Source organism: Mya arenaria, chromosome 12 (genome assembly GCF_026914265.1).
Source record: "Mya arenaria isolate MELC-2E11 chromosome 12, ASM2691426v1".
Taxonomy (NCBI): domain Eukaryota; kingdom Metazoa; phylum Mollusca; class Bivalvia; order Myida; family Myidae; genus Mya; species Mya arenaria.
The window spans coordinates 54229080-54254253 of NC_069133.1; the positions used below are offsets into that span (position 1 = coordinate 54229080).

Genomic DNA, 25174 nt, shown 5'->3' on the forward strand with positions numbered 1-25174 from the left:
TCAATTTATGTTTATTTTATTTCCTCAGTAACATATAACATGATTATATTATAATGGTTGAAGTCATGTAATTCAAACTCTTACCTCGTGCTACATAAAAATATATGTACAAATAAAACATGACTCTAATATTTACATATAATGTATAATAGTCAACAACATTTTTTAACAAGGCTAAGACAATATAAGTATATATCGTAACAATACTGATGATATTTTAATGCAAAATCCGGTATATATATAATATATAAACAGCAAGTCAACAGTATCTGTCCATTTACAAATGTTCCATAAGTGTGGCATTATAAACATAGTTTCATTTTATTGGCATTATCTGTAAGCCTAAACAAATACGCAGAGAGGGTGTCAGAAGTGAAAGTCCCAGTATATCAGTCAATAATTTGTATATATAGTTAGCCTGATATTATCAGCAGAGAGGGTGTCAGAAGTGAAAGTCCCAGTATATCAGTCAATAATTTGTATATATAGTTAGCCTGATATTATCTTGCAATGACGTATGGAATAAATTCACAAATAGCCTTTAATATTTGTCAATGTGGCAATTTCTAACATTAGAAAAGTTGCGAAATACCACGGTACATGGGTATGGTATGTCTTTCTGTGCGCCAAGACATCCATGTACATGTATGTTGTACAAGTATAAAATTACAAGTATGGCAAAGAGGAAAATTATTCAGCAATAACAGGGAGTTGACAAGTACAAGTTTTAAGAGAAATATTGCATATTCAGCAATAACAGGGAGTTGACAAGTACAAGTTTTAAGAGAAATATTGCAAACGACTTTCAACTCAACTTCAGCTAACCTGTATGTACGTATACACCTGTATGTGTTGGTATACGTACAAGTTTACTACATACAGCTGTACGTGTTGGTATACGTACAAGTTGACTACATACAGCTGTACGTGTTGGTATACGTACAAGTTGACTACATACAGCTGTACGTGTTGGTATACGCACAAGTTGACTACATACAGCTGTACGTGTTGGTATACGTACAAGTTGACTACATACAGCTGTACGTGTTGGTATACGTACAAGTTGACTACTTACAGCTGTACGTGTTGGTATACGTACAAGTTGACTACATACAGCTGTACGTGTTGGTATACGTACAAGTTGACTACATACAGCTGTACGTGTTGGTATACGTACAAGTTGACTACATACAGCTGTACGTGTTGGTATACGTACATGCTGGCTACATACAGCTGTACGTGTTGGTATACGTACAAGTTGACTACATACAGCTGTACGTGTTGGTATACGTACAAGTTGACTACATACAGCTGTACGTGTTGGTATACGTACAAGTTGACTACATACAGCTGTATGTGGTAGTACACATACAAGTTTATAACATACACGTGGTGTTTCACGACCTGTCCAATATCAGTTATTGTACTGCAATACAGGCAGTGGCTTGTATAACAAACATCACAACTCCGTACTAACTTCATAACAACATCATGGTTTTCTAGCTAATGGTTATGGATACAACACCTGCTTGTACAGAAGGTGTTCTCATATATGACGACTTCCACGGAAATTAGTTGTGTCGACTGAAAAGTGACCCACATTTTCTGAGGCTTTGTGCCCATAAGGCAGTCAGTTAGCTGTTTTAACAAAAAGGTTCTTTAACTTAACTTTACACATTGTTATATATCAGTTTTTCAAATTCTATGTCTTGGGTAAACTATTTTTTGTGGTTAACATGTACACCTCAAAAGGACTGATTTTGCAGACGACGTCACATTATTATATTATAAATCACACTTAATGAAAAACTCTTACAGTTTATACATCAATACTCAATGCATTTAATACATTCGGCAATCTGAGTTCTTGTTACACACAAACATCTGATACATGGTTTGAGATTCATCAACATTTGAACAGCAGGTGTTACTAATTGTATCAATAAATCTCAGAGGAATTCCATTATTGAGTATTCCGAAGTATTACATAGAATCATCCACATTTTTAAAACATATCTACAACACATAAGAACATCTGCTGAAGTCCATTGCATCGAACTGGTTAAATAATTGGATTGGTCAAAGTTAGCCAAGGAGTTTGTTGATTGGTCAATATTTATCCAAGGAGTTTATTGATTGGTCAATATTTAATCAAGGAGTTGATTGATTGGTCAATATTTATCCAAGGAGTTTATTGATTGGTCAATATTTATCCAATAATTTCTGTTAACCAATCGAATCATTTAGATGTAAAAACTAGCCTAAAAATTACCTGTGGACAACTTCTCAAACTTTTATACAACTGGCTGAAGGTCAGTTTTTAAATTTGAGATTTTCTTTCGTATTGCAAATTCATTTCTTGCCATAAAACATTAAAATAATGTACCAGTGGAAGCTTAATGCACCATAAAAGGCTTAATTTCATTACTATTAATTCAAATGCAAATTAACTTGAGCAAATAAAAACATTTCTAATAATGACCACAGTCACGTCATGTAACAAGCAGTTTGTGAACAAGTAATAAAATCTATCCATTATAAATAAGCTTACATATACATAAAACAATAATGCAATGACTATAAAACTACATTTTTAGTGAGAAATACAGGGTTTTTTTAATACAGAGGTTTTTTTTTAATATATAATTTAATACATTTTATAATGATTATTATTATTATTAAAGTTCCTGTGAACTACAACATCAAAATTAAGGCATGTTCATTGCAGTTTATTCCTGTACTTTGTCCAAGACGAGGAAGAAAAACCATACAAAATTAATGTTATATGATGTTACATTCACTTCCAGTTACTGATCTTAGATGAATGAATAAACCTTAACAAAGGTTGAAGGTTCACAGGAGAAGAAAAAAAAACACATACACACAAACAAGGCAATGAACAGTTTTGAAACAAAGAAAGCCTAAGTATTTTTTAAAAAAAAAGAGGATAACTTGAGGTAATTTTTGGCTTTAGAAAGTATAGTTATTCGTAATTCTTTTTTTTCTAACCATGATTAAATCATATTTTATTAAAATTAGAAAGCTTAAAAAGAAAGGTAAATAACATAAAATATCAGGAAATAATTATTTATCATAACACGCAAAAAATAAAATACAAACAAAATGCCCTCAAAACGTCGCTGAAAGAAACCTAAAAAGGATCCAAGCATTCAAACGTGTTCTACACAAGTATTCATGCAGGCCACAATATCACAAAATTACTTTAAGTTCAAATCTGAGTCACCATTTCAATTCATTGTACCCCATAAAAGCATAGCATTATTCAAAGTCTTATGTTTTAACTCTTTTTAAAAATATACTTCTCATAGAATGCGTTGATAATAACTGTTTGTCAATACTTAAAAAAAATCTAAAGCAAAAAATGTACTTGTTAATAAACAACAATGAGTTGAACACAAGTGGGGTTTTTTTAACGTAGGTTTTTGTTTTCTGTGGAATCTAAACCAAAGTTTTATGTCAACATAATATATGAGAAAATGCGCTTATAAAAAGGGTAAAAGTATGAATGATTTTGAATAATGATGTTATGTAGTAAAAAAGAGATGATATTGAGATTTGATTTAAGTATTTTCGTGATATTGTGGCCTATCGCTAAAAGGTTAAATAAGTATGGGTGATATTGAATGTCCATGAAATGCACTTGAATCAGGGCATCAAAATATAAGAGTACATATTCTAAAAATACCTAAAACTGAGCTGTTCGTGCTTTAATATATCCAGATTCAGCTGGTGATTACAGTTTACAGGGAGTCAATACTTTTGGTTACGTTTATTTTATCAGAAGTATCACTGACTTTACACTTAGAAATACTTCCCAGATTTACGATTTAAGGCTAATAAAAGACAGAAATCACGTTTCCACAAGTAACGAAATACATATGGTATATATTCATCACTGAAAATAGCCACTTTATGCTGAAGATTGATGAAAATATATTTAAACATGTCAGCCCGCAGATGCGTCACGATTTCATGTTTTCATCACTTCATAATGTGATGAAATTCCAGCCAGTTTTTGCAACGACGATTCCTCTAATCAGTAGTTAAAACCATTGTTCTACAATGTATTGAAAGGATGTTCCTGGCCAAATTTACTTTTAAAGGAAAACAATTGTATGTTCTACTTTTAAACATATGTGGACAATGCCCGTGTCACTTGATGCACGTGTTATGAAGTTCACAAGCTGCTCGGGTGAAGGCTGAAATGCTGTACGGTGTCGCGAGGTGCCAGTCACGTGATTCATGACGGACACCTGCCTTGTTTACTATCTCGTAGTCGTATAGCAACCGCTGCCACGAGCGCGGCCCCCTTTCCGCTTCCGTCGTGCGACAACTGCAGCTTGAACTGCGGGTAAAAATACAAGAAGTCTAGTGAAAGAGTACCTCGAAGAGGAGCATAGCTACACAAGTAGATGATTACACAAATAAAAGCTGCATTTGCAACTTTTCAAAACTTTTTGATCACTGAACTATGTGTCCGCTCGGACCAATAACAATCCTTCTCCAAGGTGTCAGTGATGACAGTACCGAGTGTAATTTAATCATTCGGAAATCCTCGGGCCATTTTCTAACGAAAACACAATCGAAACACCTCGGCCAGTATCAACCAGAATCTCGAAGAATTGCCGGAGATGGCCGAGTTGTTACGATTGTCCAAAACAACTTCGGATGTATGCAGGTATATCTGTAGAAGTCGTTCGTAAAATTTTGAATATCATTAATGAAATGTAGTATTTTAACGTGTATTTGTATATCAAACTTTAAATCGATTGCCAGTGAAGTATATTATTGCAAACATAATTAAGATTCCCAAGAGTTAAGTCATAAAGTTTAACTGCTAAATTGAAAATACTACGCGATCTACTTGCAGCCTAGTTAACATGTAAAGTGTAAAGATTTCTGACGTTGTAAACCGTCCATATACATCAGAGGTTGTTTTCGATAAAAATGGCCGAGGAGTTACGAATGCAATTTAATTTTGGCAACATTGTTGTAAATGACGACGTTTGTTTCAACATGCATACAACCGCTGTTAGGTATGTGCTGTGGGACAGGGGTGATTGACTTTTTTATCATATTGTATTTTCTTGTTTTATTGTATTTTTCATATCTATTTTCTTGTCAAAATATAAAAAGAAATATTGGCTTGCTTTCTCTGACTGATCTCACCTTGAGCCCCGGCTTGACGAGCTCCTGTATTTTGAGCACCATGAGGTTGTGAAAGCGAGGATGGAACCGGTACAGGGAACCATCGACCGCTATCGTTATTTCCGGTTTCTCCAACTTGTTGATAATCGTCGCCAGACCAGCTGAAGAGAGGAAAGCTGCGCGCGCAGACACGAGAGTACAGATGTACTTCACTATTTTACAGTCCTCCGATGTATAGTTGGTGACGCCAATCTCCTCCAGAACTTGTTTGACGTTCCGGAAAAAATCGTCGTGATCACTGAAAGATCATAAACATTACCAGATATAATCAATTATTTAATTGTGCATGCTATTGACATTCTGCAGTCATTAAGAAAGCTGTGTCCATATTTACGGCTAATTCAGTCGTTATATTATTACGGAGCAGCAATTACGTCATTTGCATTCATTATAATGCCATCAACTGAGACGCAGCAACTAAAACGTATTTGTTTTCAAAGTGTCATAGCTCTCCCATTTACATCCATTAGGGATTGTCTGGAACGATGATTCTCTGAAAGAGGCAACAAGACAAGTGCCAATATGTTAAAAGGCTCTCTAAATCAACGCTCTTAAATGTAAATGTCTACGTGAGAATTGAAACATGTTAACGGAATAAAGATTTTGCCCATTTAAGACCAGCGGTCGCATAAAGAATTATCTTAAATTATTCATGGTAGTGTGGCTCTACTGACTGGTACAATCCCGGCACGTCTTTGTTTACGAGCTGGTTTCAAAATGACAAATACTTATATACATAAAAGACTGAAAATTTGTCTTTGGTAACTCAAGGAATGCAGTCTCGGTCGGGGCCCAATCTTCTGTAAATAACAGAAACATGCCCCTCCTCCTCTCCGCCCCTTGTCCCATCAACCCCCATATCACACTTAATATTGGAGACGTATTTGGTGAAGAACTTCCCAATGAGGAATAGCCCGCAGTCTCGGTCGGCGTGCCAACACAGAATTCCCCCATTGTAGATTGCCACCTACCCCGATCCCACACATGTCTTCCTTCGTATCTTGTGAATAATTTCCTCAGTGGAAGAGTTTGCAGACTTGGTCTGCGCTCTTGGAAAGCAGGCCCTCCCATTCCGTCATTCAATTGTATATCCTATCAAACCCCTCACACCCCACCCCGGGCCTCACCTCTCAATTTCAGAGACATATTTGGTGAAGAACCTTCCTTTGTGGAAGAGCTCACAGTCTCGGTCGGCGCTCTCAAAAAGAAGGCCTTCCATGGAGAGCCGCTCCAACGCAAGGCGCACTATCTCGCCCATGTACATGCCGGATATCATCTTCTCGTAGCTGAAACCGGAAGCAGAGGTATGCATGGGTCGAAATAAGCAATGTTATGAACTGGGAGCATCCTTTAAAAATATTGCAGTGGCCCAACCGACTTACCAAAAAATGCCCCGAGTCGTTTTATTTTATGCACCAAGAAGCCAAAAATGAGGTTTATGTTATTTTCTTAGTACTTCCCACTCAAAAATTCTTGATCGGGCCCTCCATAACGAAGTCTTTTATGGAATAATAAGAGCGGGAAGACTCCGATACCATGCTAGTGCCAAACACATACAATTTGACATTAAAATATGTTGAATAAACATTTAAAATTCTATTTTGACGTTTCAATGGCATTTTCTATCAGAAGAACAAAAGCAAATATGATGAATGGTGTAAAACTGGATGATTTTTATAAAAGATTTGGCGTCGAATATCTTCTCTTGGCGACATACTATATATTAAACAAATTTCACTCAATTGTTAAATATCGTGTTATGGCATTTCAATGAAAATTCATCTATGTAGTATGATGATGTTTTCCGTTCACCAATACGAGTATGTTACCACCTTTACCTTGGACAATACACATACCTATTATATTTATATAATTATATTTGCCAATTACAGTTCATTCATAAAAAATGGATGGTTAATGAAGAACATCATCAGTATTTACAATATACAGCTGCTTTCAACATGTTATTTGCTTTATGCCATCACAACGTTTCGTGTCAAACATAGGCAGTTCGTATATTCTCGATTTATACTATCAAACTATCTACATTGAACGTTAACACATGAGTGTCTTATATAAAAAAAGTTTTTAAAAAAAATCATCATTATTTCCTACAATCGATTGTAGGGCAGCAATGTCTATATTGTTTCTACATTTTTTCAATTTATTTGTTTGGTATCAACGTCAATATACTTTCAGCCTGATATTGGAACCAGCTTAAAAATCGAAAACCAAAAAGACACCATCATGAAAAGGCTGCCGTGTCTCCCAGTGGAAACCCAGCGTTCTCAGGCAATATCCTGGTGGTTCCGGCTAAAAATGACATGGATGCCATAGTTACAGACTTCTTTCCGGTATAACCAGTTTTATGGGATTTTGTTTTAAAATGAAACTGAATTGAGACGCTATCTAATAGGAGGAAAACACGTAAAACAATCCTTCAGCAGAATTGATGAGACATTTTTCGGAAAATAGTTGGATCAAAACGACTGAAAATTGACAACGCCACATTGACATGGCAGGGAGTGGGATGGGATCATGAAACAAATATCCCAGACATTGTATTACGGGGAAACATAACGTTACACTTGTTGACTTATTCTTGTTGACTTCGATTTGATTGCATGCCATTTTGAATAAATGCCCATTATCAATCAACGTAGTGTGTTTTCTTGTTGTTTTTTCCCGACAAACATTACTAGTTCATGCGGCTTATGGCCGCCTTTATAACCATATAAGTGTACAATACCTAGCGATAACTTCGAATAAACGGTGTTCGGAATAGCGGTGTTTAAATGAACAGAAATAAGATATCTTCTTGCAATTGCGTTCGATAGATTTTTTGCTGATGATAATTCTGTAACAACAACAACTCAACTCACATTTGTTTTCCCGGGTTTATTGAGTACGTGTCCAGTTCCCGATCATACTCAGTCCGGATGAAGTCCAGGCACCCATTGTCCCCGAACGCTCCCCATTCTGTGTTTATCAGCACCTGCAAAAACATAGTATGCGTTAAAACTTCAAACTACGGTAATCTACAAAGATCCGTTGTAGGTGATGAACTACACAGAAATAAAATACAATGTATCTGGTGGGAATGGGGTCCTTTTTTCAATCTGGATAGCTGGTTATCACAACTTGCTGGGCAACACCCAACCCACCCCATTTCAAACTTCACAGTCTTTGAAAGGTTGTAATGTAGGAAGAAGACATCCCTTTAACTCAATAGGACGATGTCGATCCACCGCTTTCACCGATACCCTACATGGTTGACCCCCTCGCCCAACAGCAAGACCCACGCTTGGGAAAGATTCCTAGCGTAATGCAAGTCGAACTAAATGCTTTCATATTCTTAATTATACTTTCAATTGAAAAAACATTAGTTATTTTGTAATTTGAAATCATTTCCTAAACTTCAAAAATCAATGAACTCCTGTCGATTTCACGAGGACCACGTCTGGTGGATAGATAACAGCCCTTCAGTCACCTGACTATCACGCCATTGACTGGGCTTTTGTTTACGGGTAACATCCACATGGCAGTCTGATGATTAATGTTTATATTTGATATCACGAAAAACATTCGCCGTGGGAAGACATCTTCCAGACGTCATGATACTTCGTAACCTCGTATTATTCCCATAATCAGGGTTATTCACCTTCGGACTTTGTACTCGGGAATCAAAACAACACAATATTTTGTACACGTAAATCGTGGTTTTTCTATGGAGTAAACGGAACACAATAATGTCAGCCCGTCCCAGACATTATTTATAACACGATTAGATAGGGAACGTCTGTCATGACAGTAACACTTACATTAACACATACAGACAGGCATACATTGCTTCAGCAAGTAGTACACTTGCACTAGCACAGTAGGCTAGTTTTTGTTCTACAAAGTGTACCCCTAAACACGGAGAGACATCAATTCAGTTACAATATTAAATAGGAGATTGGACCACAGTGGCTTGATGACAAAGGCTTATTAAAGTCACAATAAATAATTTCAACTAGCCAAAATGATATTTTATACATACAAGCCACTGTGGATTGAGCAGATCACAATGTAATATCGAACTTGTCTGTTTAAACACAGCCCTAAACGACAGACGATGAAAACTCACTCCCATAATAAATTTATTTATGTTTGCATGAAGTCTTACGTAAACACTTGTATGTAACATTGACCTAATGCCGTCTCTATACGACGTTGGTGCAATGCCGTCTCTATACGACGTTGGTGCAATGCCGTCTGTGTACAATGTTGAGCTACTGACGTTTCTAATGACACTGACGTTCTAACGTCTGTATTCGGAGTTGGTGTATTGACGTAATACGACGTTGACCCACCGACGTTTCTAATGGCATTAGCGTACTGACGTCTGTACATTAATTTGCCATTCTAACAAATGTATTACAGTATAGGACGTTGACACATAATTACGTCTGTTTAAGACGTTGACAAACTGACATGTCTGTATTTGACTTTGACCTTCTGGTATCTTACGTAACATGACGTTAACGTACTGACCTGTGAAGGTTCCTCGAAGTCTCCCTCCCAGAGGCCCACGTTCTCCAGAGATTCCATGTAGCAAGCATTGCAACCCGTACCTGAAACACATTACAGTTGAGACATTTATAGGCTACACTCAAGCTTATACGACATGTACTTGTACTCGAGCTCGAATATAAAGACAACTTATCAGCTATTTTGAAACACACTCGATACAGCTTACGTAGCAATATACTTTTATGAGGCCATTAGACCGTCGACTCGATCCTACGACCTATTGGGCAAGAATTACTGAGTACCAAAATAACATCCTCACCCTGGTGGGCCGAGAATTGCAGAGGACCACAAGACAACTCTGGTGGGGCTCGATCTTACGACCTTTTGGACGAGGGGAGGACTACCCAACCTGTTCTACTAGACCAATATAACATGGATATAAAGACGGGATGTTCTTGTTAAAATGTAAAATGTCCCACCAGATATGTTAACTCGCATGGTTGTTTTGCAAACTCAGAGAAATCATAATTAAGGTACCAAACGTTGCATTCTGAAGAAAATTTAATATATTATATGCAGCTGCATGAGTGCACTATGCAGATGAACTGGAGGCTAAAAGTAGAACAACGACGCACACAAACTATCTAAATACAGTGCAGAAATAGCATATATTAATGCGTTATCATAAAGTGCAGGTCGTTCGTTCACATATTTTACTGTAAACAAAATATAAAAAACGACCCAAGGATGGACTGTTGTCATGGTCTATCAGAGTGACAAGACGAAATGCCACGGTGATTTATAGACATCAAAACTCTGGCCGTGCGTGGTCATTTATTACGGCAATTAACACCTTTCTGAGCGGCTTCTACCACTGAATTAAGTTAAGTTTTAGCTGGTGTTAGTTAAGTATTATAATTCAGTTACTACTGTAGTCTTGTATTCTCAAAGTTTTGATCTACTTTTCAAAACTTTTCGAGCAATAAGCTATCATATCAGTGTCAATATTACGTCAGTGAACATAATAAAAAAATCATGATCAAACGGTCGCAAGTATTCACAGATAATCTCATTTCATGACAATTTTGTTGACGTGCTCCCTATGCTAACAGTGTGACATTCTGACACTGATTCAACATGGCATGATCTGACGAAGGTCCACAAGTGGTCAAGGCCGGACCGTACCGATAAGATACCACTACACAACCACTGTCAACAGCCGACGGCCATCTGAGGTTAATCGTGATGGGATGTTTGTTTTGGAACGAATCTTACAAACACAAATGCTGTTTGATTCGTCAAGCAATCCGAAGTTTTTGTGAGAAATTATAAACGTTTTTTTTTTCAAAAAGCTCTGATATGTTAAATACAATGGACGAATGGTAACGTACTGGTCAACGGTCGGGAAAAACAATCCTGCATATGCATGGCATGGTTCATTCATCATATTATAAAACTGATTCAAACCCCCGGGGATTAAATCAGTAAATCAACTTCGCAACATGTTCGTCCTTCAAAAGTCCTTTACATAAAAAGAGCAAGTATATGCAATTACTATATAACATGTAATACAGAGTCAAGTGTTATCAAGATAAATGAATGATGGATGACTATGTCAGTAGGCCAGTGTGCACGAGGCCACATGAAAGGTAAACAATTGAAAGTACATGTGTACCGGTTTACATTATAAAGGTGCTGACATTATAATTTTTTATATTGTAGGTAATGTTAAAGTCCTTTTAACAATTTAATGTCGTAATCAGATAGATGTCACACATATCAAAATGTTCCATTTTACCAAAAGGCTTCAATAGCGTTATCGACAAGAAACACACGACAGAGAAAACAAGAGAGAGGGTCCCTTCAAGTACTTATGACGTGCGGTTTAGCATGTACGGTAGAGCTGTATTTTGATCAACATGCATATCTGTGTTTGAACATCTATCAATATTTATTGCGAAATGCAAATGTAATTGATCTTTTAAAATCGTTTAAATATTGAATCAATGGTGGGCTATCCAATACATAATATGAGCAAAATACGCATTATTTACACGCACCACACTTGTATCAACGGTTTAATGCCATAAAAAAGGGGTACATCACATTTGTTTTTTGTTGGGGTGGTGCGGGGGTATCGATACCCCTATATATATACATCACATACATTTGCATAAAACATAAAGTTCTAGACATCTTGTAGCGAAGAATATCAGCTCAATATTTAATATAACTCATTATTTTAGTAATTACAGATCATTATATAATTCCATTTATCGTTCATCATTTCAAATTGCGGGGTTAGCTCAAGTTCTCACCGGGACGTCCTTACTAGTATTAAATGACAGCCCCTTCCATCCGATACTTAATGTTTTAACGGTGCATATTTGAACACCGGTCATGTTTGCCTATTTCAAATATGTAATGTTTTATTGTGTTGTTGTTTTGTATTCATTTAATAAAATTTCTTCTTTTTCTTTTACTTATCGATAAATCATTCATTATGTTTCAAAATATAAATAGTTGGCTTCAATGTCAGACTGCCTTAACCTCAAATTAATTACATATGTTGTTGCCAGATTAACCAAAAACAATACCGTATTGGTCATATTTCTACGCATATGAAATAACATATTAATGAACCTAACGCTTGAATCCAGACAGACAGCACTTGTCTGTCACTGGCATATAATCAAAATATCGTCATAATTTGGCATTCATTGCAAGCTTAAAAATGAAATTACTATAAATCCCTGACCCAATTAGCCAGCCAGGAACGTGCAGGACAATGATTGCGCGATTCCAAATGGCCAATAACAAATTGACAGTAGGGATAACAATTCAAGCTTTTTTAAATAAAATCTACAGAAAGGTCTAGGGATTTAAAATGCAAAAAGTGGTAATAGTATGCAGCTATGAGGGTTCTTAATTTCCTGCATTCTGAGGTCATATAAGCACACGTCAGGGGCGGATCCAGAAATTGACATTAAAGGGGGCGTAACTTAGGGGCGCAACCCTTTGGCGTGCGCCCCTCTCTCAGAACCGGAAGTATATGGCATAAACTGTTTGCAAGTGGAGCTGGGGCTACTATATCAAGAAAAAAATACAATTTGTAGTCGGAAATGATGCATTATGAGCGTATTTTATTCTTTTTTCTCCGATAATGACATAAAAGTAAACTTGGACGATTTAAGAGGGGCGCGCGCCGGGTCGCCCCCTTCTAATGACGCTAGTACACAAGATTATGTCTCGAACTTTTTTACATAATGTTAGGATAGAAGGGCTTCGTCAAAAAACGGTAGGAAAATGTATGATCCTTACAAAATATGGGCTCGCTTGGAAGCCCGTAATATTATCAAATGACAGTGTTCGACGACAAACAACTTCAGGTTTTTAAACTATAAAGCATGTTATATAAAACATATTCCATAAACATCATTTCAGCCAAAACAACAAAACAGTAAGTTTACGTGATTTTTTACACAATGAGAGAGAAAGAGAGAAAAATTATCTCCGAGTATTATAAATAATGACATAATAATTGTAATGAGCTCTCGCACATTCCAAAGAAACACTGTGACGTATCTCTTGAAACATCTTTATGTGTTGTTTTCTAGAACCGTGTGCTTTTCCAGGTAAATAGACTGGCGACTTGACGTTCATTTGAGTACAAAGTACAGATACAATAGTTACGGTACGTTTTCGTTTTCCAGGGGCATTGCTCAATATCATAAACAGCAATATTTACGTGCTAAATAATTCACATTCGCCCCATAACAGCATAGCTTTATTTGAATGGTACCCCTTCCAACAATAATTTAAACGGTTAAAATGTCGCAGAATTAATTCCGCTAAAGGTCAACTTATTTCAGGTGTACCGTATTGTATTATTTACTAGTATATAAAATCGCTGGCTTGTTAACTGTTGACATTTACAATCGAGATGTTTTCTAAAGCGTATGCTATTTTTGAATACATCATATTCCAGGAAGAGCTTTTTAAGTAGCGATTACGTCTGGATCTGCCTGTAACCTCCAACAAATTACAGTGAATATCCAGGTTAAATACGCTAGTCCGGAATCTGGGGACTCCAGAAATGCGCAGTTAAACATCTTGGACGTATTCCAACGTTATATCACTGTCAAATGCATGTGGAAATAATATATTTTATAGAAAAAAAATATTGCTGTCTATAATGTGTTACAAGTATACAAGTTTATATGAAAACTGCTCAAGGCATTCGAAGTATGTTAACGGATTAGATTTTATGAAAATGGGAAAACGCTATTCTAGCCACTAATTTTCAAAACAATATGCCATTTTTATATTAAACTTTTTATGTACAGTCTTAAGTGAAATATTTATGCAGCGAAAATGAATTTAATTAATGTGTCTCTTGTATGATACAGATACAGAATAAAATAGAACACGAGCGTAGCGAAATGAACGCCAATACTCCAATGTTGTTTAGTAGAAAAAGGGGCATAACTCAACTTTAATTAACCAGAGTTGTCGGTCTTCTTGTGCATTTGCATGTATCTATGGCAACATGGCATGCACCAAGTTTCATTTGAATATATACAACGGTTCAAGACTTATAGCCATGGTTAAAGTATCATGGCATGTAGCCAGTTTTATTTGAATATTTTGAACGGTTTAAGATTTATGTCCAATGTTGAAGTATTTGCACGCCACAGTCGACAGCACCCTAAAAGACGACTAAAACATCGACTGTTGGCTTTCAAAAACAAACGAGCTAAATAGACATGCATTTGTCAGCTATATGGACTAGTTAAAGAATAGCTATTGACATGTAATCTAATACATAGACATATGTACGCAATGTTGGAAATCGATATTCTCTTAAACGTTTTTGAGAAAAAACATATTATCCACGGTGAAAAAATGGCAGGCATATTTGAATACATGTAGTCAGATTTTCTTTAAAGAAATACAGCCATGCTATGCTATTAAGCCGTTCAAATGAACACGCAGAATTGATTGTGGCCACAAAACATCAAAACTAAGCATTGTAATGAATTAAACTTAAAGAAAAATAACCAGCTAATGTGTTGGTCAAAAGAAAATGTGCTACCATCACAACAGTCACTGTTGCCTTACCGAGAATAAGCCCAACTTCACAGTTCCTGTCCGTATGTGCCGCCGACATCAGGGTACCGACAGCGTCGTTCACAACGGCCATCACCTCGACGTCTACTGACGTCGTCTGAAATAAGAAAATGACGTTAAAGTTACAGTGTGATATTTACGTCAAATATGACGTGTAAAGCACTACCTGCGGCTATGATTCCCCGTCAGGTTTAAAACTAAGTCCAGTGATTTTTTTGGAATTATTTCTACCACCTGTTCCTTGCAATTGGGAAAAAATCGACTTCGAGTAAATACAAAATCAGGCCAAAATGGCAAATATAATGGCAAATATACATGTTTTCAATTTTGTATGCATACATTGTGCTGTGAATGAGTAAGTCTTGTCAAGATGCTGTTTACTTCATTGCTTTTTTATTTATTTACGTAGTTTGCATTTAGCAAATTGGGAAATAAATATAATTTTTCTGGGGAAAAAATGACATTTTTCCGCAAGTGGAAACAACATTTAGAAGGCAGTAAATTACACCAAAAAATCACTGAAGTCATTTGTATAACGGCGGTCCATCTATGATCGATGCCTTAATTATGCTATTTGGGTTTATGAATTGTAACGTAACTTACGGCTTCTCATGTTCATTATCAACGTTCACGGTGTTAACTATTGCGTTTATTTAAATGATTAACCGTACAAAACGTTTAATTGCCTGCGCAGTGATATATTGAGGCGGGTTTATTACATTGACTAGACCTGAATAAAAAACATACATGTACAACTAGAGCGAAATACGTATCAGTATCGGAGACGTTTTACAGACGACGTACATTCAAGCACGTGTCTTCGGCGTTTCCTGTAAAGGTCCGGCAGTGCTATTGCAGGTTAAACACGTTATGAGTTGGTGTGATCTTCCATGAGTATACCTCGTGCTTGCAGAAAAAAAAACATTGAAGCAAAAGTTCCCCTAAAAGACTAGAGCAGGAGCACTTGTCATTAACAAACCATGTCAGTGTTTTATAACAGTGAAGGTCACTTACAATTTTTGCTAGCTAAATACGACCTTGGACCAGCTTTTGGCCCCAAAAAATATGCGTAGGTATATGTTAAAAGAAAAAAAAAACGTTCCCTCATTTCAGTCCATTTTTCATTGCCGCGGGTTTTTTTTCATCACTTATCAGACACGCATATTTCTGTAATAATAAATGATAGCGTTGTGCCGCTTCTACTTCATGATAGACATACTTTCACTGACATGGAGCAAAACAAAAACTGCTCTATAAAAACAAAGACCATGCAAAACACGCCATTACATTTATCAACATAAACGCGAAAAAAACTTGCAAAAAAAACCGTTGTACAAAACACAGAATTAACAACAGGAACGCGAGCATGTAAGTGCAGATGAATGCGAGCATGTAAGTGCAGATGAACGCGGGCATGTAAATGCAGATGCATTACGAAAATGCATGCTTTTCGAAATAACGTACGAAAAATCCTAGAAAATAACGTGACAAATTTGAATAAGGGTCGAAAAGTATCTGCATCAAATCCTTATTACATCCACTTTAACAGCGTTGATGACAGCGTATAATATTCCAAGGAACACAAAATATATGCTTAACACGTCGTAATGGATTCAAATTTCATCAGCTTCAATATAAAATAATGACAATTAGATCCGGCCTTGTGCCGCCACCTTTGGGTATCTACTAGTGCGAAAGTGCTCCTGTTATTCACAGTTGTTGTGTTATTGTTTTTATGGTGAGTGTTGTGTTGTTGTTGTTGTTGTTGTTGGTGGTGGTGGTGGTGGTGGTGGTGTTATTGCTGCTGCTGCTTCCACAACAGGCCACACAAAATGACATGGGCGTGAATTGCGAATTTGTTTGAATATGACTACAATGTTTGAAACGATGTGGTTGTCTCGTGTGGCAAATATTTCATTTATACATGTAAATATAACGTAACACCAGGCAGCACCTACATTTTTCCGTTTCATGGCCTCATGCAGGAGAACGCATATGTCCTCGTTGACTACACCCTCGCACCGGAAGCCCTTCGTCCACTTGGAGAGGCGTGCCTTTGCCAGGCCCTCTTGTTTGCATGGAAACGAGAAGGTAAACCCCAGGGGGAGTGTCTCGTTCTTCAGGTCGTGATCCCGGATGAACCGACATATACAGTCCGCGATGTGGTCGAACAACTGAAATAAGAATGGTATCAACAGATATTTATGCCCTGTACAGTAGGTTCGTGTACATAACGCCCCGTAAATAGGCCGCATACATGCTAGTAGGTACATTATGGCACAATACATGACGAGTGTGTCCTTATACGCCAAATCAGTATATAGGCCGGTAAATCGGAAACACTTGCCAGAAAAATACCCCTGTCAAGAGTGAACGCTAGACAGTTTATACGCCGGTAAATGGTTCAGTGGCAATTGACAATATATACGCCGGTAAATGGTACACAGTTGACAGTATATACGCCGGTAAATGTTACACAGTTGACAATGTACACGCCGGTAAATGGTCAAGTGACTTACCGTCGTATATACTGTCAATTTGACAGTATATACGACGGTAAATGGTACACAATTGTCAAAATGTACTCTGTTTTATGAAACGTTTGTCGGTATATACGCCGGGACATGGTGGGAATTTGCCAGTACATGTAAATGAGTAACACTCATATAAACCCCGCACATCGGAACACTCAATGATGGTTGAGTGAGGAAAACTTCATATTATTTACAAAAGTAAGTTAAGCCAGAAATATATTTAGATTCTTCCCAGATAAGCAAATGATAGGGTAGTGGGCGTTTTTTCATTTTTGAAATAAAAAAGAATTTGCTATCGTGAAAACTCGGCATCGTTCCCAGATTGTCTAACACTTCTCGCCGATGCTGAATTTTCTGTCAAAAGCCGAGAAATTTGAACAGGCGTAACAAAAACCTTCTTTTCTTTGTCCTCAATGGCAACTAAGGTGATGGCAAAGCCAGAGAATAATTAACACGTACCTGTATGCCTGTACCAAGCATTATTCGCTGGGGAATGAGGTAGGTTTGGCTCTGAATGTCCACGTCCCGTTCATTGATCATCACCATTAGAACTCGGAAATTCGTTCCGCCCAAATCTAACGCCAAAAACTTTCCCTTCTCTGAAAAGGTTTATGTCATGAGTGAAAAAGAAGAAAAAAGAGAGAAAACAACAAAATAACATCAATATATTCTATAAATATAAGTATAACGGCTTATACCTCATAAAACAAAAATATTAAAATTATAATTGCTAATCGAGTGTCTTCTTGTTGAATTCTTAAACGATTTAAGTGCCCGCGTGTACTTTTCTCTATATACACATGATACCGAAAACCTTAGTATAAACATTCAACCATCAAATATTTGGTCTGCATTCATAGCCTGTATATAAATAGAATGAGGTCAAAATTGTTGTCAGCTAAGTAATTCTTATTGTGGCTTTAGAACTGATTTTGTTAATGAGTATCGCCTATTTTCGTTGAGGCTTACTTCGATGGGAACGGACCATTGTGCATGTTATATCAAGATTATAATTAAATGTTTTTATATATTCTAAAAAACAACAAGAGCACCAACTGTCGCCGAATAAGCTCATCTTATCATCAGGACACCAACTGGTATGCATTACTGTAAATACATGTATTGCCAATCCAATGGTCATAACTCTAAAGTGACTGGTTATCGACGTCGGGATATTCTGACTATCCATATATTTAATCATGATGAGACGAACGCCCCTGAGTTACAACGCGGATAACGTAATTGGCGCCGCCAAGCCGCCCACTTAAAGCCGGCTCGAGTTACAGCGCGGACAACGTTATTGACGCCATCCAGCCGCCGACCCAAAGCCGGCTCGAGTTACAGCGCGGACAACGTAACTGACGCCGCCCAGCCGCCGACCCATAGCCGGCTCGAGTTACGGCGCGGACAACGTAATTCGGGCGATATTCAGCCGCCCACCCAAAGCCCGCTGTCCGCCTCATGTGAATCCATAATACGTTCCGGGGGTTTTAACGGGCGTATAAAAACGATTGCATAAATAAATGTAACGTTTTAAAATCATTTGAAAAGGATAAAATGGTAGAAAGAAAAAAAATATACTGAAAAACGTAAATTCCAGCCAAACTCTTACATGACACGTCCAAAAACCAGGTAACGATCAAGGCTGTGACATTATATTCATATTTACTGGGGTATTATATTGGCAGCCTGGCTCTTTAATACTGAATCAGCACGCTCGGAGGCTGAGGTTGCACATTTTCAGTATAACGCACTAAGGATTTATATTAAGAATGTTTGAACGGAGTTTAACATAGTTAGGGCAGTCAAACACTGACAGCCGAATATCCAAACTAAAGAAGATAGTATAGACACTATATCATGTTTCAAATACTGTTCATCACGATTAGCGTTTGTATTTGGTATATTGACGGAATCCGAGTCTAGGTTGTACTTCATGTACATTAATATTGACTGTAGTTTATGGCTTGTAAATAAAGACATTGGCGAACACAATTTATAAACATGCATTTCAAACTTCCTCTTACTGCTAGGGTTATAAAATGTAACACAATATGAAGTCAAACTACATGAGCGAATAAGTTGACAAAAACAGGTTGACTAGAATAATCATATACACAAACTACTCCTGATAACCCGCATGAAAAAATATTGATATGTATAATGCATGGCAATGTTATGAGTTATCCCGGAGGACTGTAGGGAACATTTAACCTATTTCCGCTCCCTTAGTCCTACCCCTCCCCCACCGCAAATCACAGCCCCGACCCTACCGTCCTGGTGCCTATATCTGGAAGCCTATACCTGGATGCCTATACCTAAGGCTTAAATCTGGAGACCTATACCTGTGTCGCCATAGAGAGAGAAGGGTGACCTTGTGCGAAACATCGACACATGCATCTAACTCTTTTTGACCAAATACCCATACCCCCACCAGCCACAAGCCCTTCCTACCACTAGCGGAATACCTCGGTGTCGGCCTTGAAGTTGTAGTTGGCGGACAGACCGCTGTTCATCTCCTGGCATTACGAGACGGGCGGGCATTGGTTTTATTCAATTAACTTCCCTTTACATTACTCCTATACCACCAGTCCATTCCCACGTGCATGCCTGTGCACATAAGATAAGGGAACACATTAATGTCAGTCTTAAAAGACTGAACACACGCCATACCGTATCATAACGTTACACCACCAGCCTAAACCCTTTCCCAACAATATCAACCTCACCAAAATACCCCGTCCTGACCCCTTTCCCCATCAATACCAACCTTACCCAAATTCTCCATCCTGACCCCTTCCCCACAAATACCAAACTTCTCCATAAACCCCATCATCACCCTTTCCCCTCCAATACCAACCCTACCCAAACACCCCATCCTGACTCCCTCCCCTCCTACCTTAATCTGACTGCAGTGTACGATCGCGCGTGTGGTGATGGCAGAGCGCGAATATGGTTTTAATTAGATTGGTGCGTACCTGTACCGTCGGGGAGAGCCCTAACAAAGGTGGGGAACATCTTGATGTCGGCCTTTAAGTTGTAGTTGGCGGACAGGCCGTTGTTCATTTCCTCATGCAGGAGGTGCATAACGCGCCGGTACGTCAGCGACGACAGCTTAAACCCTTTCACGAACTGCTCAATCTGCGAACATAATGGACATCAATTTTAAGATGAAGTTCAGTAAGTACGGGGTGCATTTTATTTGCTATAAACATGTCTGATATGTTTAATGCAATAAAATGTTGAATTAAATGTTAAGCGCCTACGGAACGGGAGGTCGTTGGTTCGATTCATGGCCGCGTCATACCAAAAGACGTTAAAAGTTGGTACAAGTAGCTCCCTTGCCTGGCGCTTGGCATTTAAATGGTAGTGCTTGGAAAAGTGGTGTACTCAGTACTGGTTTAACCCAGGAAAGTTGTACCCCGTGTATCGGTGCTTTACACTGAGCACGTAAAAGAACCAAGGGGTCTCTTTGAAAAAGAGCTAGGGTATCGCACCCGGACTTCCTTGTATCCCACCACTGTCTCTTCAGCGTGCTGTCCCTTCAGCAAAAACAAAAGGACCCCGTTGGAAATAAGTGCTTGCACTTTCACGGGTTATCCTTGACCGCAAGGTCTAAAGAAATACATACATACATACAAAGTTTTTTTATCTGTACCAAAATCATAGTTTTTGTTTTTTTGTTTTTATCATTTAAGTCAAACGAGTTCAACATGATAATGCATTACAATTTAAAAAAAAAATGAATCAGCCTACATTGTGCGCCTTAAAAGAAAACAATATATCATATGATTTAAAATATAGAAAACTTGAATCTGAATAACAAGATGGGTTTTTTAATACAGAAACATAACAATTCAAAATTTTAAGATTTAGTTAAAGTCTGTTAAAATGTTCTTATAATACTTTGTAGCGTGGCGTTCAGCCAGCTTTGAATTAAAGCGTATCAGTTCAGTTCAGCAATTTCTTTGGATTAAGATTGTACAGGCAAGCGATAGAGTGGAACGACCTAAGACACAAGCCTACCTTATTAAACTTGTACGTGGCATCCATTGCAAGACGTTCAGGTATTTCCAAGAATTTTACTCTTATCTTTCAAATGTGTGTTATTTTGCTGATAAAACTTTTATGATTTAAGTTTGCTAAGATTTCTAAATCCGCGACAGTCGCTGAGAGCGTTTATTGGTTGGCTATTGCAGCTGGTTTAACGATGTGCATTACATTAATATACACCAACACGCTTAACAGACTGTGCGGTAATAGCTCAATCTCATTACTCATGTATCTGCCGTCCCAGGTATAAGTATTTGTTTGCTAATGTTTTGCAGTAGCTTGTATGTTTTGCCTCCTGGTATAATAAGTAGGTCAAGTCACAGTCAGACAGACGCTTAAACTGTCTCTGTCTGTGACCTTGACCTATTCCACCACAGTCAATCGGTTTAAACTGAAGCTATAAAATGTCGCTTGTAAAACCTTAAGTGTTTATATATGAATGTGTTAATGTAAATCTACTTCAAATTATCCACACAATTTTCCACACTTCTAATGATCGAAGATAACTTCAGTCACCGCTAGTTCAATATCTTTTGGCTGTAACCTGATATATGTATTCATCTGTCATCTTTATGTAAAATACACATGATTGTGGAAAATATCCGTATTCTTAATATTATTTACATATCAATGTTTCACTGAATGTCAGCCCAAAAGGGGGTTTATGCCATCGAACAATCGGATCACACTCGCTGCCAGTTCCGCAAAAATATTTAAAAAAATAATTCCGGAGATGGTTTAGTACGATTTACAGGCATATGGTTCACGGCCGGCAGAATTGTGACAGACACGAGCCGAGGAATAATTGGTCGGGTTTTAACCCTACTAAATTAAATGCCTGTAGCACCAAATACACCACGGATTTTAAAAGCAATTCCATCCATAGGTGTTTGATTTTAAGAGAACGAAATTTCTGATAAGTCTTAATCCCCAGCTGAAAGTTGTGTTCCCGCCGAACCGGCGACAGACATTGCCCTTTACTATACCCGAGCAAAGAAAGGGGTGCGATTTGAGGACACATTCACACATCGACCCGTCATCTAGCAGAAGCAGCAACAGCAGCAGTAGCAACTCCAACACCCTACCATCGCCACCAACCCCTATCAACAACTACAATAATAACAACAACAACAACAACAACAGCAACAACAAAATCATCAAAACTACTGAAACCGCAGAGTTTGCGACGCTACTGATTTTACCAGTCGTGAAGGTTATACTAGAAATAGGACATGCTATAAGGGTCCCATCATATCAATGACATTCGATCAATTATTAGAGTTTTGGTCACTTTGAACGTCGAGACGCACTACTTTGCATCGTACTTGACCTTTCCTCAAGGACATGGCGGCAACTGGAGGTGTGTGCAGCAACACACCCCAAGAATCCAGGGATTTTGAAAATAATTCCTGTCATAGGGGCTGGATTTTAAGACAATGAATTTTCAGATGAGTCTAAATCACCAGCTGAAAGTTGTGCTTCCCCCGAACCGGCGACAGACATTGCCTTATAATATACCCGAGCAAAGAAAAGGGGTGCCATTTTAAGACACATTCACACATCGCCCTGTCATCTAGCAGAAACAGCAGCAGCAGTAGCAACTCCAACACCCTACCACCGCCACCAACCCCGATCAATATTTACAATTACAACAACAACAACAAATACAACAAAATCATAAAAACTACTGAAACCGCCGAGTTTGCGACGCTACTGATTTTACCAGTCGTGAAGGTTATACTAGAAATAGGACATGCTATAAGGGTCCCATCATATTGATTAATGACATTCAATTATTAGAGTTTTGGTCGTTTGAACGTCGATACGCACTACCTTTATAGCGTACTTGACCTTTCCTCAAGGACATTGCGGCAACTGGAGGTGTGTGCAGCAACACACCCCCTTGATAACCAATCAAAATGGCCGTTACATCCAGTATTTCGGCTAAAACAACAACATCGGTCGGAATTCGGTCAACATCAATATCTTCTGAGTAACGACGCTTAAAATCTAAAATTCCGTCGGTCAAACTTTTGTAAACATAGTCAGTAGGTTCTAAAGGCACTGGCAACCTACCAAGATAAAGTTCACATTCAGTTAACTTATTGTTTTACGTCTTAAGTCAAATATGTAAATCAGTTAACCCTATGAGTACATCAAAAATGGTTCCGATTACCGAAGATTGGTTTTAAACTGTTTTCATAGTTACAGAATATAAACTCGCATTCATTCATTCATTTAGTAAAGATAGTGGCGATATCTAAATAACTTTTAATAAGTAGGTCAAAACCGTTTTTAGGTCAGGCCTTTCATTGAAGCCACATACCTTTTCATATTTTGATAATTTTTCCGGAGTCGTCGGCATTGTCACGTCACAGCGATTATTCCAAAGTAATCCAACAAATCAGTTCACTTTATACGACAACAATCACTTAAATATATCTTTAAATAACAACAATGCTACCATAAATGCTTAACCAGCGATCGGACTTGCTTCCAGTTAGTTATTGAAATGAATATTCATGAACGGCAGCCTCGGTATGAAACATTGACGTTTGTATTGCATCATCGTAGCAAAAACGTAAACAACTCGATCTAGTCTGCTATGTTGTAATGCAGCATTTATCGTTTTTCTCATTTATTTAGAACTGGTATCGAAATAGCAATTCGTAGGCCGAGGATGTGTTCATTAACATGTCACGTACGCTTATTTTCTCTTTTTATAAAAAATAGAATCAAACAGATTTTCGTTAGTTTGGATGTTATCTGTCAACATGTCATAAATACATAGGTAACTATTAAAGTTACTGCCAAAAAAATGAAATCCCTATACCTACATTGTAGTCTTAATACCTATTATACATGTTATGTGTTATGTTTGGTTATTTTATTGAATATGAAATCGATGATAACACCAAAGGGAGGTAACCTAAATTCGTAATGTAACATACATTTATAGTGTATCTAGAGTTACTGTCGTTGAACAATATAGCTGCCAATTCTTTCTGTTATTATGTTATAAAATAATTTTTAATTTAAATTTAACCTCACGTAAATTACCATAATTCACAACTGTGAATGTGTTCATATACTATATTTAATGACATAACGGACCTTTAATGACTTCATTTTGAAGTGCAGTTGGTCCCGACTGACGCCAAACTGTGTTACATCCTGCTTTAAAAATAAGTTTTGTTCCCGATTTCATGACACACATTTGACATCCGCTGCATCAAGGTTTCTACCTAGATTCCAGTACAGTGTTCGTCCCATGCAGAACCCTATGAGATATTCATGTTGCACCGATGACAGATTTTAACAGTGCTGTGCTCCTCTAGCTCCAGATTCGTGATCGCTCCTTCGATTATTGGTGCATTTCGTGAGTGTATATATATGCCTTCATATTAGTTTATATTAGGGATGCAATCGCCTATTCAAACTTTATATACAACAAGACCAATATCACCCTGGTGGAAATCAATCCCACAACCTCTTGGATGAGAGGCGGACACCTGTACCACAAGGCCACTATCACCCTGGTGGTGATCGATCCTACAACCTCTTGGATGAGAGGCGGACACCTGTACCACAAGACCACTATCACCCTGGTGGAGATCGATCCTACAACCTCTTGGATGAGAGGCGGACACCTGTACCACAAGGCCACTATCACCCTGGTGGTGATCGATCCTACAACCTCTTGGATGAGAGGC

General features: G+C 37.8%; 1 protein-coding gene across 2 annotated transcripts; it reads right to left on the bottom strand.

Moving 5' to 3' along the window:
• LOC128211358 (hexokinase-2-like) lies at window positions 1-23983 on the bottom strand. Of its 2 annotated transcripts, none has more exons than XM_052916059.1 (10): window positions 23788-23983; window positions 20387-20549; window positions 17868-18007; window positions 16833-17048; window positions 14866-14971; window positions 9766-9845; window positions 8112-8224; window positions 6357-6515; window positions 5191-5467; window positions 1-4366 (listed from the first exon to the last, which is right to left on the bottom strand). In XM_052916059.1, exons 1-10 carry the CDS (start codon window positions 23824-23826, stop codon window positions 4262-4264), a joined length of 1398 nt encoding a protein of 465 aa, XP_052772019.1. In that variant the 5' UTR covers window positions 23827-23983; the 3' UTR covers window positions 1-4261. The 2 variants fall into 2 exon arrangements, with proteins under 2 accessions (XP_052772019.1, XP_052772020.1); XM_052916060.1 differs by lacking the exon at window positions 23788-23983 and adding an exon at window positions 21435-21600.
• Between the last annotated feature and the right edge of the window lie 1191 nt (window positions 23984-25174).